Below are 15,529 nucleotides of genomic sequence, written 5' to 3'. Positions count from 1 at the left end.
TATGGCATTTGGATATCTGAGCCAATTACAAGTTCCAAGATACAATTCCAGCTCATCATGGTCTCACCTGGGTGTTAGCCTTCCCCTCATTCACAGTGTTGTCTAATTTAGACCTGAAATTCTGCCAGAGGTGCATCCTGGATAGAATAATCCATGGGTGATATTAGAAGGTTAGGGTTCATGGAAACTACATTTTCCACAATATCCTCCTGCTGAGAATGATGCAACATGATGATGTCTATCAGACAATACATCCAACAGTGCAAAATTAGAGTGGGTGATGCCTTGTTAGAGATACCAAAAGTTCTACACTAGAGCAACCTTATCTAGTCTGTGAACTAGAGGGCAAGTCAGTTAGATTCAGGAATAAGCAACATGATCCTAGCTGGCTGGCACAGAACTTTTCCTACCTGTGTGGACCAGCAGTTGGTATTCAGAGGTATTCTGCAAAACACAATGATCACGAGCCATATTACAATTGCAGGAATGATGACAGCCCATGCAGATTAACACTTCAGCAACCTGCTGAGAGGATCAGCATGTGAACTGGACCACAGTGATTTTGTCTCTTCATTTTCATATGGAGAGCAGTTTGCCTGCAATTGTCTAAAGATATTATGCCAGAGAAAGCCTTTCAAAACCAGCAGTTGCTCCGACATAGCAACTTCAGCCATTTTCACATGGGATGATGAAAATGGCTCCCATCTAGAATACATGGTGACAAATCCCCCAATGAATACTTTAGTGGAAAAACCCTGAACCAAATGACTATGCACATTTCAAGGGTGAAGGAGTGTCTTCTTTGGCGATCACTCATAGCCAAGTAAGATTCCCTTCCATAAACATGGTTTTAACAATGAGTCCGTAAGTGACTGTGGAGGCGAATTCTGGATCCACACATCCTTCCACAGAGGGGACATTGGTTTCCTCGTGGGAGTTGATCACGGTGTGGATTTGCCAAGCGTGCCTTCCTCTTAGCACGTTTCTCCCTTGCATCCTGAGTTCGAGTGTCTTAAAAGTCCATGACACCTTTGGTAAAGGCTGTTCTCCAATTGGAGCACTCGCAGGAAAGTGTTTCCCAATTGTTTGTGTTTATACTACATTTTTTAATATTTGCCTTGAGAGAGTTTTTAAACCTCTTTTGTTGACCAGCAGCATAGCACTTTCCATTTTTAAGTTTGAAATAGAGTAGTTGCTTTGGAAGTTGATAATCAGGCATCCGCACAACATGACCAGTCCAACGAAGTTGATGTTGAAGAACACTGGTGATCTTTGCTTCTTGCAGTACAGCGGAGACACCGTTGATGGAATCTTTAGAGAAGTTGGAGATGGGGTTTATAAGTTGTCCATGTTTCACAAGCATACAGTAAGGTTGGTAGTACAATAGCTTTGTAAACAAGCATCTTGGTTTCCCTGCAAATGTCCCGATCTTCAAACATTCTGCACCTCAATCGGAAGAAAGCCACAGTAACAGAGCTAAGGTGATGCTGAATTTCAGTGTCGGCCCATGTGGAAAGATAACTGCCCAGGTAGGAGAAGTGATCGACATTTTCCAATGTTACACCATTGAGTTGGATTTGTGGCACTGCAGAGGGGTTATTTTGTACTTGCTGGCGCAGCACCTTGGTTTTTTGGATGTTGAATGATGGGTCAAGCTTTTCATAAACTTCTGCAAAGATATTTAGGGTGGTTTGGAGGCCATCCTCTGAGTGTGCACACACTACGTTGTCATCAGCATACTGAAGCTCTATGATGGAAGTTACGGTAACCTTACTCTTTGCTTTCAGCCTGCTCAGATTAAAGAGCTTTCCATCTGTTCGATATATGATTTCTACTCCAGTGGGGAGTTTCCATTCAACAAAGTGTAGGATCATGGCAATAAAAATAATGAATAGAGTTGGGGTAATAACAAAACCCTGTTTAATACCTGATCCCACTGTGAATGGTTCACTTTGAGAGCCATTGTTATCTGCAATTGTTGCTGTCATATTATCATGAAGGAGTCAAATGATGTTCACAAATTCATCTGGGCAGCCAATTTTCAGAAGGACAGTCGACAGGGCATTACGATTTAAAGTGTCAAAAGCCTTAATCAGGTCAATAAACTTAATATACAGGGGTTGGTTTTGCTCTCTGCATCCAACAATACAAAATTAAAGGGGGTGATGCCTTGTTAGAGATACCAAAAGTTCTACACTACAGCAACCTTATCTAGTCTGTGAACTAGAGGGCAAGTAAGTTAGATGCAAGCATTTTCACTCTCCTCAGGAATAAGCAACAGGATACTGACTGGCTGGCACAGAACTCTTCCTACTTGTGTTGACTAGCAGTTAGTATTCAGAGGCATTCTGCAAAACACAATGATCATGAGCCATACAGTGGTACCTCAGGTTAAGTACTTAATTCATTCTGGAGGTCCGTACTTAACCTGAAACTGTTCTTAACCTGAAGCACCACTTTAGCTAATGGGGCCTCCCACTGCTGCCACGCTGCCGGAGCACGATTTCTGTTCTCATCCTGAAGCAAAGTTCTTAACCCGAGGTACTATTTCTGGGTTAGCGGAGTCTGTAACCTGAAGTGTATGTAACCTGAGGTACCACCGTATTACAATTGCAGGAATGATGACAGCCCATGCAGATTAACACTTCATCAACCTGCTGAGAGGATCTGCATGTGAACTGGACCACAATGATTTTGTCTCTTCATTTTCGTGTGGAGAACAGTTTACCTGAAATTGTCTAAAGATATTATGTCAGAGAAAGCCTTTCAAAACCAGCAGTTGCTCTGACATAGCAACTTCAGCCATTTTCACATGGGGATGATGAAAATGGCTCCCATCAAGAATACGTGGTGACAAATCCCCCATATGAATACTTTAGCACATAGCTGTGTGAATATACCCTGAACCAAATGTCTATGCAAGGGTGAAGAAGGTGTGTAGCTCCATGGTAGATCAATTGCTTTGTGTGCAGATTCTGTCCCTGGCATTTTCAGGTTGGGATGGAAGAAAACCATGTCTGAAATCCTGGAGAGTCATTTGTCAGTCAGTATAGAGTCTACTGCAGACACTACGTAACTAAGTGGACCAATGGTCTGACATGGTAGAAGTTCTTCATAGGTTCCTGTATTCAGACATAACTGGACATAAAATATTGGTCCCTGTTAAAATGTTCCAGTCCTGCTTTCAGATATTTGGGTAAGCCTAATTTTAGAAGGAAATGTTCCTATAATTTTCTAAACAATTAAAATAAAATCTTCTTGCTTCTCAGTTCACATTCTGCTTAATGTCCAAATATTGTTGCTTCTCAGTTCACATTCTGCTTAATGTCCAAGCCTCTTGATCTAGATCAACCTTCCAAAACCTGGTGCTCTTGAGGGATTCAACAATATCCAGCATACCTGTTCATTTGCCATGCTAGCTTGTGCTGATGGACACACTAGGACAAGATATCTGGAGGATACCAGATTTCGAAAGATTGATCTAGATTTATATACATATATATATCTGCCTTTACTTACCCCCAACCTAGAAAAGAAAGATTTTCTTTCCACCTTTTGCACAAAAATCACAGATCCTGATCCAGAAGAAAATGTCTGTCTGTCTGTCTCTCTAAATATAGATATAGTGGGACAGGGGACAATTTCAGTTCAGTTCCCATTTAAAAGTGATCTTACCTAATTTGCGCTTTACAAAGCAATATGCAAACTTCAACACAGATATCCTTCAAAATTCACACATCGCCAGATGTTGCAATGCAGTTCTCCTGTCATTTTGTGTACAAAAGTGCATATACTAGGGTTAAGTGTGCATTTAAATGCATATATTGGTGGGTGAAAAAAGCATATAAAATGCATTATATGAGGAAAGTTGTTTTGGCAAAAAAAAATTAATTCAAATAAATCCACACCAGATTTCTGATGAATTTTCATGAGGACTGAAATAAAATATAATTACAAAGCAATGTGGAACTGTGGAGAAATGAATTTAAGATTTTCTTAAAGATGAGAAACAAAAATTTGACATTAGCATCCCCATATATAGGTCTCTTAAAAGATGCCTTGACATAAGGGCTTTTAGGCTGGAAAATTGGGCAGAAGAAAAATAGAGAATATATTGAATATATATATATATATATATATATATATATATATATATATATATATGCATGCAACTCCACATTCTAAGTGCACCAGAGTTTATTCACCTTAGGATATGCTCACTAGCAAAAAATCTGAAAAGCCATTTGCTACTAAAAATAAATAAATCCGCCTCTCATCTGTTTATTTACTCTACATTTCAAATTAAGCAGAAAGCAAATTAATTTTTAATATGAAATTAATACAGAGTTTATAATAGGGCACTCCATCACTTTAAAATTATCAAAATGATTTCTTGTTACTATTGCACTCTTGAGAACTAGTGCATGTGGATCTTTTTTCCTCGTAAAAATTAAATTAAGAATGTGTAATGAGAATCAGACATCATAATTTGTGCAAAACCTAAAGCCAGCAGGGAAATACTGCCTCCTTAAATGTTGACTATTGTTTCATTATGGCCAAATGAACTGACAAGTTTTCAGCTACAAATGACATGCTTTAATGTAGTTAAATGTATTTCCTATTGTACTGTGCTTATGGCAGTGAAGTCCGACACAGCTACTGAGCATTTGTGGGGGAGGTTAAACCATGTGGGCTATTTATTGAGCACTCATCCTGACAACATTGCAACAACCCTATGTTGCCCCATACTTTTCAGTGCATTTTCATGTCACTTTCCTTATCACAAAAAGTCCTATGGGGACGGGCTCCAAATTATAATTGAACAACCAAGATTTGTTGGTCTGTGATTGAATCCAATCTGAAAATTGTGTCAGTGTGGAAGCATCCACGTCAGATGTCAGAATCAGTCACATCTGATGGCAAGGAACACAGTTGCCTTGCTGATGTGGAACTGTTTCCAGCTGTGGCAAAGCCTGGCAAGGTTAGAAATGGACTCCAGTCCCTCAAGCTTTTAGGAGACAAGTAACATGGACATGCTTAGAAGCACAATAGGGCCAGGAAGCACTGAGCCATGGATGGTCTCCTGCAGCTTTGTTTTCTCTGGACATGTGTCTCTGTGCACATCTGCAAAATAATTCTCTATGTTCAGGGGATACATCCTTCCAGAATGATAATGGATAACTGGGGACTCTCCATTCTGCCCAACGAGAGGCTGCTGGCACAGAAAAGCTGGCTCAGAACTTAGCATGTTTGTCAACATACATGGAAGAACAACGTAACTTGGGTTGAAGAATGGGTAATGGAGTGTCTTCCTAAAGTACTCAGCTGTCAGAGACTGACTGGATGAGGAAGAGCGTTGGGAACTGCCCGCCCAAGAGCCCCCCACGGAGGGCACAGAAGACGATGATTTAGATTCCGGATCCTTGTGGTGGGACACGGAAGAGTAGTCTGCAGAAGGGATGAGCTGGGAGGTTCTAGAAGCAGGGGGATTGAGCGATCAAGGTGGGTCAGGAGAAAGAGGGTCTTCCAGGACAGGCTTAGAGGCTGAGAGTCACCGTGTGAGAGCAAACTCAGACAGAGGTTGCCCTTGCTACCCAGCAGTAGGCCAGACACAGTCCTGCTGGCTCTCCCCCCACCCCTCTGACACCCCATTCGAGAAGAGTCCTGCACATTGCTGAGGTGATGCGCACCCCCTAGATGTAGCCTTTATCTGCTTTGGAGGGATCCAGAGTCAGAGACTAGAGGGGGAAGGGCAGAGCTAGTGGTCAGTTTCAGCAATGCCTTAGCAGGATTAAGACAAACCAGAGGACTCTGCTGTGTTGTTATTTTCTGTTAATAAAGCAAATGGCATTTTGTGCCTTCCATGTGTGTGCATGCCCTGTGGTTGACCTGGTTCATTGACAGCTCCTTGACATCAGCCAAGCAACCGTGTCACTGACTGAGCCACTCAGTGGTAGGCCTGGGATAGGACTGTTTTCCAGACTATAGCTCTTCTCTTTTGTTATATAAGAGTATCAACGTACCCTCTACCGAGTTGTATGGAACAAAGTGAAAACAATGCAATCGGGGGAAACCTGATGCTAATGGAAGAGGGGCAAATTGCTTCTCCTCCCAAACCTTGAGACACAGTTTTAGAATTCTACTACTGTCTGTATTATGGTGGCGCTGTGGATAAAACCTCAGCGCCTAGGACTTGCCAATCGCATGGGCGGCGGTTCGAATCCCCGCGGCGGGGTGCACTCCCGCCATTCGGTCCCAGCGCCTGCCAACCTAGCAGTTCGAAAGCACCCCTGGGTGCAAGTAGATAAATAGGGACCGCTTACCAGCGGGAAGGTAAACGGCGTTCTGTGTGCTGCGCTGGCGCGCCAGATGCAGCTTGTCACGCTGGCCACGTGACCCGGAAGTGTCTGCGGACAGCGCTGGCTCCCGGCCTATAGAGTGAGATGAGCACACAACTCTAGAGTCTGGCAAGACTGGCCCGTACGGGCAGGGGTACCTTTACCTTTACTTTTACCTTTACTGTCTGTATTATCCATGAATTCTGAGGGCATCTCAATTTGCTCTATTCATAGAGGCAAATGGCAGGTCTGTTTTCTCTCTTACAAAATCAGATGAAAACCATCCCTGAGGCCTGTCCTTGTAATTTGAAGAATACAGATGGCAGCATCCATTTGAAAGTGTTCATGCAAGCTGAGCATATTTATAATTTCCTCTATTATTTAAACATTTCGTTTGGATAATGTCTTAGCTAGTCTTACATCAGAGGCTTTATATATTCATCATTCATTTTGACATGTTACCTGGTAGAAATAAAAGGGCAATGAAGCTAATTTAGCAACACTTAACTGATCTGGCTGTTCTAAAATCCCACAAATTGGAATGGTTTAAAATAATAATTTAGGGACCTGGTTTTACAGTGTGAGAGAAGAGACAGAAATTAGCATTCCTTATGACAATATAGCAGTGGTGGCACGAACTTATGGCATACGTGCCAGAGCCCTCTCTGTGGGTACACGCGCCATCGCCCCAAGACAGAGCCGGTGGAAGGCGAGGGTGGCACATCGAGTCCTCAGCTCAACTTGGGCATCCGAGCAGCCTTCTTCCTCCTGCTGCTGCTGCGAGGTTGAAGCTTTACACACCCTCCAGCCAAGGCCAATAGGAGGTGCTAGGCAGGGCGTGTCATACAGGAGCCAGCAGAGGAGGATGGCAACACGGGTGAGCTTCAAGAAGTCACTTTGTTCCAGTGCTAGGTAGCCAGGTAGGGCTGCCTCTGCCCCGTCCTTGTCACCCCTCACCCAGCACCAGGGCTCTGGGCCCCACCGGACTCACCACACCATGACCACCTCCCACTTGCTGGTATACTTCTTGTGGCTCAACCACAGCCAGGCGCAGCGAGTGAGGACGCACCTGGGGCCATGCCGGACACCCTGCATACGAGCCGGTCAGGGATGTACAAGGGAGCGGGGAAATCACTGTTGGAACTTATTTTCTCTAATAGCTCCAGCTGCTGCAGAAACAAGTTTTTTATCCTAACAGAGAAGATGAGTATCTCATAGAGAAGACAAACCCAGTCTCGTGGTGGTGATGTCAAAACATATTAACTACACTTACCTTCATGAAGGCAAACAACGGTGCTGAGAATGGGTAATTGTTGGCAAAAAGATCTATATGCATCTTCTCTTTCAATACAAAAACTGAGAGAGCTTCCCTGGACTTCACACAAATTCCCCAGATACAATGCAATATGGTAACCAGGTACTTCTTTCTTAAGGGTTAAATAGGAGTCAGAGTAGTGACAACTACTGAAGAGTCTGCACCAATTCAGGTTAAATTGCCTTGTTGGCCCTTTGCAATAAATAAGTGGGTTTTGGGTTGCAGCTTGGGCACTTGGTCTCTGAAAGGTTCGCCATCACTACAATATAGCATTCAACAAAAGCCAGTGGAGTGCATTGCCAATCACCATCCAACCCCTTGAGACCATAAAGACAGGTATGCAAAATGATATGTCTAATCATCAGCATTTGATTTCTGCAGGATACACCCATCAAAGATTTCAGATGCTCCCCAGTCCCTGCCTAGGTGTGGGAATGTAGCAGATTGTCGGACCAACAGGGGTTGTACATTTTAAGCAAGTGAAGTGTTTTTTGTTTTAATTAATTGAAAATAAAAATGGGAAAATGCATCAGTCAATTTCTACTTTTGGAATGGAGAAGACACCAAAGGATGCTGCAATATGGATGCATCTCCCCTCTAGTTTTTTTAAAAAATTAAAAAACAGAATTCCATCAAATTTTAGTACAGTATACTAGAGGTGAAACCATAACTGTCAAGCGTCCCTTATTTGAAGGGACAGTCCCTTATTCCAGTGCCATGTCCCGCTGCTGTCCCTTATTGATGGATGTCCCTTAAATGATGTCCCTTAAATTTCAAAGGAAGCAGCTCCTCTCCCTCCCTCCCTGCCGGCCAGGGGGGAGGGAGGCTCCAACTGTGTTGCTTGGCTGTGTTGCTCACCCAATAAGAAGTCTAAGAACGACTGGGGGTGGAGCTTGTGTGCCTTGTGTGTGGCTAGTTAATGCAAGCTGAGGAGGTTTTTGAATGCTGGACACCATTTTGTTGCACGTGCTGCTGCAAAATTTGCAGTGCAAAGCCAGGCCAGGGAGCCATCTTAAGTTGAGGCTGCATAGGCCTTGTGGTGCATGTGATTCAGATTCTATTCAGTTGAACCTCTGGTTACAAAGTTGGTTGGACAGTGTTCTCGAAGCTACCAGCATGAGTTTGACCAGACTGCAGGAGGACAGGAAGACTGGAGTGCCTGGAAGAGGTGAGGCTGCAGGTCCCTTATTTTGGCTGCTGATCCCTTATTTTCAAGGCTGCTGGTCCCTTATTTTCAAATCTGTAAGTTGACAGCTATGGGTGAAACAGATGCTATGAACCAAGTCACACTGCTTTTCTCTTTTTTTGCCTGTAGCAACACGACATAGGCAATTCAAGAATCTTACTTCCAGTTCCCCCAGATGTTTGCTTTGGTTCATAAATTCCAGTTTGTACAGATTCCCCACTACCACGGTACCCTGTAAACATAACCTTTATAAAGACCAAATGGGTACTAAATTGTAAGCACTGATTTCTTGTCAAAGGCTGAATTGATTTAAAGATACTTGTACTGGCTTATAAAGAATGGAATGATTGTGCCCTGGCACACTGAACTATTGATTATGATACTCTTTACTTACCTGTGGTGTCAGGCAGCAAGGCTGTGGCTCTTGCTAGGCGATCAAGGCAGCCATTTACAGCCCATGCTAAATAGTCATATTCTCGTTCTTGATTTCAGTCACTAATTGGTATCTTAATTAGGTCTGAATGTATTGCAAGAAGCTGTCCCAGCAGCTCAATGGGTGGTTAGGGCAAGAGAATTTGAGAGCGGCAAAAAGAGTTTGCAAGAGGTTGCACTTTCCCAATGCTCAAATGTCAAAGCGTTTCTTGGTGCCACATGAAAGTGGCCCAGTGGAAATGGAGTGCTTTGATTTGTCATTGAAGACATTTAATTAGAAGTGCTGTAATCCAGATTGTGGGTGAAGTTACTTAAGCATTGTTCCAAAATAAATGGCACAACCCTTAAAGGGATGCTTTAAGCTCTGCAGCAGGGGTCAGCAAACTTTTTCAGCAAGTGGCCTGTCCACTGTCCCTCAGACCTTGAGGGGGGCAAACTATTTTTTTTTGGGGGGGGGTGAACGAATTCCTATGCCCCACAAATAACCCAGAGATGCATTTTAAATAAAAGGACACATTCTACTCATGTAAAAACACGCTGATTCCCGTCCGTGGGCCGGATTTAGAAGGTGATTGGGCTGGATCCAGTCCCCGGGCCTTAGTTTGCCTACCCATGCTCTAGAGGCTACTTTCAGTTCACAACCTGAAAATAAATCGGTGGGCTTTGTGTGTAGTTAGGATGGCTTTCTTTCCATATTCAGCCCTGTCTTTGGAATAGGAAATGCCCCCGGTATTGGTGAGTTCACTGTAGTGATAGCCATCTCTATGTATTTGTGCACCATGTTGAAGGGCCCTTAGTTTGTCAAGAACCTGACTCTAGGTGAGGGACCCAGCTTATGTATCTCTAAAGTGGATATACTAGCTTGAATGACATGCTTATGCCTTCAACCAGTCAGTTTTATTGTGTTCTTCCTCTTCCCACAATCCAAACCCACTATGGGCATCTCGTTTATTTGTGCTATGGGCTGCATTTAATAGACCTTAGTGCTTTTCAAGCTTATTACTGTTTATGATTTCTTGTCCTTTTATCTTTCAAAATGCCTCGCAGACTTGCTTATTTCTCTTCTCTCGCTTATTTCTCCCTCTGCACGTTCGTTCCTGCCATCAAAAAAAGCTGATGGCTGCATTTTCCTGATCCAGATATATGGCTGCACAGGAAACTTGCAGCTGTCGTGACAAAGTTCTGTGAAGCTTGCACTGATATTGCTCCTTTTATGACTCAAGGCATCAGAGCCTGTCTCAAAGGCAAACAGCCTGCTGCTGCGAAGTGGAATGGGCATCCCAGATCCTGACATTCTGATGATACACTTTGTCGCTCAGAAGATGTGTTCATTATCAGCGTCAGACTTCCTGGGACTTTTCAAGCAAAGGATATTGCCACTATAGTGTTGTTGAGGAGCTCCTACTCATTTCAGTAGGACTTCAGCAGTAGAACTTTGAACTGGATTAGCAGTATTCACACACACACACACACACACACACACACACACACACACACAATTTCCAAAAATCATATAACATACTTTCTTATCTTATGCAATGTTTTGGATTTCCATCAACCACATCTGAAATTTTTCAGTCTTTATCACTTAATCTACATTTCTTAATTTTTCTATTACTTTTAATTGTCCTTAACTAATAACTCTCTTCATAATCTTCTCTGCAGTATTTCGCATAGTCCTCCTTACAAAACTTCTTGCAGTCCTACTAGTCTAATCTGTTGATTACAATTCTTTTTCAAATAGTTCAAATATTTGCTCCAGTCCTCTGAGAATCTCTGGTCCCACAGGTTTCAGATCCTACCTGTCATCTTATCTAATTCTGCATAGTCCATTAATTTTGTCTGTCATTCTTCTTTCGTCAGTAGTTCTTCTTGTTTCCATTTCTGTGACAATAATATTCTTGCTGCCGTTGTAGCATATAAAAACAATTTACTATCCTGTCTGTTAATATCCTCCCCTACAATGCCAAGTAAAAATGCTTCTGGTTGTTTTTTTTTTAATAAATGTATATTTCAACATTTTCTTCATCTCATTATATATCATTTCCTAGAAGCTTTCCCCTTTCTTACATTCCCACCACATGTGATAAAAAGATCCTTCTTTTTCTTTACGTTTCCAACATTTATTACTTTGGATTAGCAGTATTCAGACATTTGGCTGAATGTATAGGTACAGAACTGTGTAGAATATATCGGGTTGTACATGCAAGCCTCTCCTGACTTAAATATGCCAGACCCTGCATTCATTATGTGAGTCCCTTCTCCGGGTGCCTCTTCTAAGAGTTGTTCAAAGAAGGTCTTCACACTTGCAGACCCTCCAAGTGTCCCTATTTTCCAGGGACAGTCCCGGATTTACAGAAGCCATCTTAGTTTCTGATTTGATCCTGAAATGTCCCGCTTTTCCTTAGGACATCCCTATTTTCATCATAGAAATGTTGGAAGGTGTGGAGTTATCCAACCCCAGAGTCATCTGAAGGCAACCCTGTACAGTGGTACCTCCAGTTACGAACTTAATTGTTCCAGAGGTCCGTTCTTAACCCAGAACAGTTATTAACCTGAGGTGTGCTTTCATTAATGGTGCCTTCCACTGCCACTGACGCACGACTTCCGCTCACATCCTGGGCAAAGTTTGCAACCAGGAGACCTACTTCCGGGTTAGCAGAGCTCATAACCTGAAACATTCATAAGGAGGACAGTACGTAACATGAGGTTCCACTGTATAGGGACATTTTTGAATGTTTATTATTTTATTATGTTTTTATTTATGTTGGGAGCCTCCCAGAGTGGCTGGGGCAACCCAGTCAGATGGGTGGGATATAAATCATATTATTATTATTATTGAATAGGAGAACCCTATTTTCATTGGAGAAATGTTGAAGGGTAAGCAGTTGTAGCCCCTAGTCTATAAAATGCTCTTCCAAGCAAGACCCACCAAGCACTGGCATTAACATGTTCTCCCATGAAAGAATGTGATTATCATACTTCTTGATGTGTTGCATGTTTTGGGTTGTGGGAGTACTGTTGTTTTATTGCGAAACCTCATGGTTGTTTTTTGATTGCGCATGTAAGTCACATAGAGACATTTTGTATTAAGTGATGAATTCATTGAAAAGAACAGCACCAGCAACCTCCCAATGGTGCCATCTCCTTCACCCCTCACTGTCATTCTGAGTGCATGAATATCAAAAGTGGATGAGTGAGCAACACTTGTATGATGTGGGATCAGGGCCAGGGAATGTGTCCCAAGGACACAGTTTGCACCCTCACTACATGCAGCAGAATGCCTTAATGGAGCTCTTCTGGAGAGATTTTGTTGAAGCAAAATATTTTTCCCCTCTCTCTCACCATTACAGCCTATCATAATGAAGATGCCCATTACTACTGACTTATGATATACAACTAATAGCAAAATAATGCAGTCCCAAAAAGCATGTGGTTGCCTGAAGTGATGTTAGTAAGATGGTCTAGGTAATTTTTTATACACAAAGAAAGTTAGATCACTCAAAAATAAAGGAATAGTTTAGGGCTGCAAGTTTTAATTGGTGAATGTATCCACTATAGTTGTAGGTGATTAATTGATCAAAAGCAATATTAATCAGTAGGCATTTTAATTAGTGGAGCTGAGAAACATGCCCAAATAAAAATAACCTCAACGTAAGTGTGTCATTTAAGAGACATTTATGTAGAAGCCGTTGCATTTCTGGGATGTTTTCATTAGAACAACTGGAAAAGGGGGGGGGGGATTATGCTGCTATGTTTGAACAATCATTTTGTTATATTAATTACATTGTCTTTTCCTTTAGTATATTAAAGAGCTGGAACTTATCAAATGGATTTGCTTGGATTGTAAGTGCCTGTGTTTTTTAAATAAATATCATGAATGGTGTCTGGCTGCTACAGATGCTCTAGAAAGGTGAAATAATATGTAATTAATTCATCCATTCATTGGTTACATGGCAGATGATTAATCAGCTAACAAATCTTTAATCAATGGACAACCCTGGTGTTATTATTATTATTATTATTATTTAATCCAGAATTCACTCTTAATTAAGGAATTCGATCTGACAGGAAATTGTTTGGCAAATAAGTCACCTTGTTAGAATGAGAGAGGTGACCTTATTAAGGATGTTCATTTTTGAAAATTGGCCTCTTCTCCTGTGCCTTGAACAGCAACTTGATCTGTAGACATCAGAGGTGATAATACCTATCTCCATATCTTTAAAGCCTTCTCCTGCTGGTTTCAGCTGTTAAAGGCACAGGAGTAAGAAGGCCACAGTGGTGTTTTCCTAATATATTAGCAATTTGAGACCAGGTTAGCTTACACTATTTTAGTGGTAGAAATGTCATCTGCTCAAAATTAATGCTAGGAACATGAAACTATTCAGAAATGAAACAGATAGCACTGGTGAGAGGAAAAAAGAAGGGGGCTTGGAAAAGAAGTATAGAATTGACGTGCATTATAAGAGCTGGCAGGAGTTCAGAGATCGGCAAGGAGACAGAGTTTGGGGGGGCGAACAGAGAGGAAGAGGTTATAGCTAAATAGAAATATATGAGAGTTGCAGAGCTAGAATGATGAAAGACTATAAAGATGCATGAGGTTATTCACTGCATTTTTGGCGGACAGGTAAATGTCACATACCTGGAGCAAGGTGACGAGTGGAACCTTCTTAAACATAATGTTGAAAATGTGGCCAGCCGGATGTTATAATAATGAAAAGGGGTCATCAAGATGAGAGTGGATGTTTCATAAGGTCATGGGTGTCACAGACATCAAGTCCACTTGTCTGAAGAAGAGGACCTTAGATATGGAAACTAAGAGCCCATTTGCAAGGGCTGTAAAGACATCATCTCTTGAAATACTTTGGCATAATGTGAGTTTTGGCCACAACAAATTCTTATAGTACAGTGGACACTCGGGTTGCAAACGTGATCCGTGCAGGAAGCACGTTCGCAACCCGCAGTGTCCGCAACCCAAAGCGCCGCGTCTGCGCACACATGGGTCGCGCTTCTGTGCATGCACAAAGCACGATTTAGCACTTCTGCGCAAGCGCCGAAACCCGGAATTAACCCGTTCCAGTACTTCCGGGTTCAGCGCAGTGCGCAACCCAACATTGTGCAACCCAAAGCATCTGTAAGCCAAGGTATGATTGTGCATATAATTGTTGTTGTGGAAAAGCAAGGTAGTATTCTGAATTTTAAGAAGAGGGTAATATTCATGGACACAGATATGGCCATGGGTTGTTGTTTTTCTAGGAAAAGAAGGTGTGAAACTCACCATGATGTTATTGCAGTAAGTGCCACACTTTTAACCAGAGCTTTTCTTCTGGAACAAAAAAGAGCCGGCACTGCATACACTTGAGTATCCCCAGAAAACCCCCCACTGTGCCTAGGAAATATTAAAGGGATAAACAGGATATCTGCAGTTGCTTCCAGATGACATGTGTCTTGAGCATTCATCCTGATTTGCAGAAAGGCTGTAGGGAGGTAGATGACACCAGCTGTTTATAGCTCATTCGTCCTAATTTGTTTGTGAGGAGGCAAGACAAGGTTGCATCAAGCAACTTCCAAGTGCACTTTTTTGTCATTTTCCTTATTGCAAGAAATCTGAGGAGGAGTGGGTTTCTTCTGCGGTAACACCATTTCAACTTCTATTGCATAACCTACATGTGCTGTTATGTGAGGGCACCTTACTCAAAAATAGTGACAGCCTGCGAGCTCCCAAGGTTGCACTCTGCTGACCTCCTAATACTGCAGCATTTTCCAAAGTTTATGTTCCTCCCTCAGATGTTAACTCTGATTATATTTGTCTCCAACTAGCAATACTGTCTTTTCAAAACAAGCATGAGAAATGAGTGTGTGGGAGAAATTCACTCTCGTGAAATCTACCCAGACACAATTTTGCACCAATTTCCCAAAGAATCCAGGAAAGTTATTCCTTCTGTTCTGTTGCTGCTGTATCCCTGTTTTACCCCTAATGTGAAAGAAGGACAGAACAACATCAACAGAACAAAAGGAAAGAACTGCTGTCTGTTTTTGATATTTTGGGATACTGGCAGAAAATCCTTGCTGGGTAGATTTCATGAAATTGACATTACTTTTGTCCATTTTCACCTCATAAAGACATAAAACAAAGGAATAAAAAAGTCAAGTGGGAAATGTGCAGTCTCGAGGGAAGATGTGTGAGTATACTGCACAAACTAGTAACAAAAGTAACAAATATGCACTTATGAAGGAATGTGTTGAAACATCTGAAGT

General features: G+C 42.1%; 1 protein-coding gene across 1 annotated transcript in view; it reads left to right on the top strand.

The window, feature by feature from the left end:
- The window catches only part of LOC308593617 (uncharacterized protein), a gene marked incomplete at its 3' end in the record, with an annotated part of 45,692 nt that extends 31,710 nt beyond the window's left edge, over positions 1-13,982 (top strand). Inside the window, exons 4-5 of the mRNA XM_081206067.1 lie at positions 13,075-13,117; positions 13,899-13,982. Coding sequence (XP_081062193.1) covers positions 13,075-13,117; positions 13,899-13,982 — 127 coding nt within the window. The remainder of the gene's footprint in view (positions 1-13,074; positions 13,118-13,898) is intronic.
- Positions 13,983-15,529: the final 1,547 nt, after the last annotated feature.

This window comes from Podarcis bocagei, assembly GCF_964188305.1.
Source record: "Podarcis bocagei genome assembly, chromosome: 8".
NCBI lineage: Eukaryota > Metazoa > Chordata > Lepidosauria > Squamata > Lacertidae > Podarcis > Podarcis bocagei.
The sequence above is the reverse complement of the archived record's forward strand: the minus strand, read 5'-3'. Positions and strand labels throughout refer to the sequence as shown.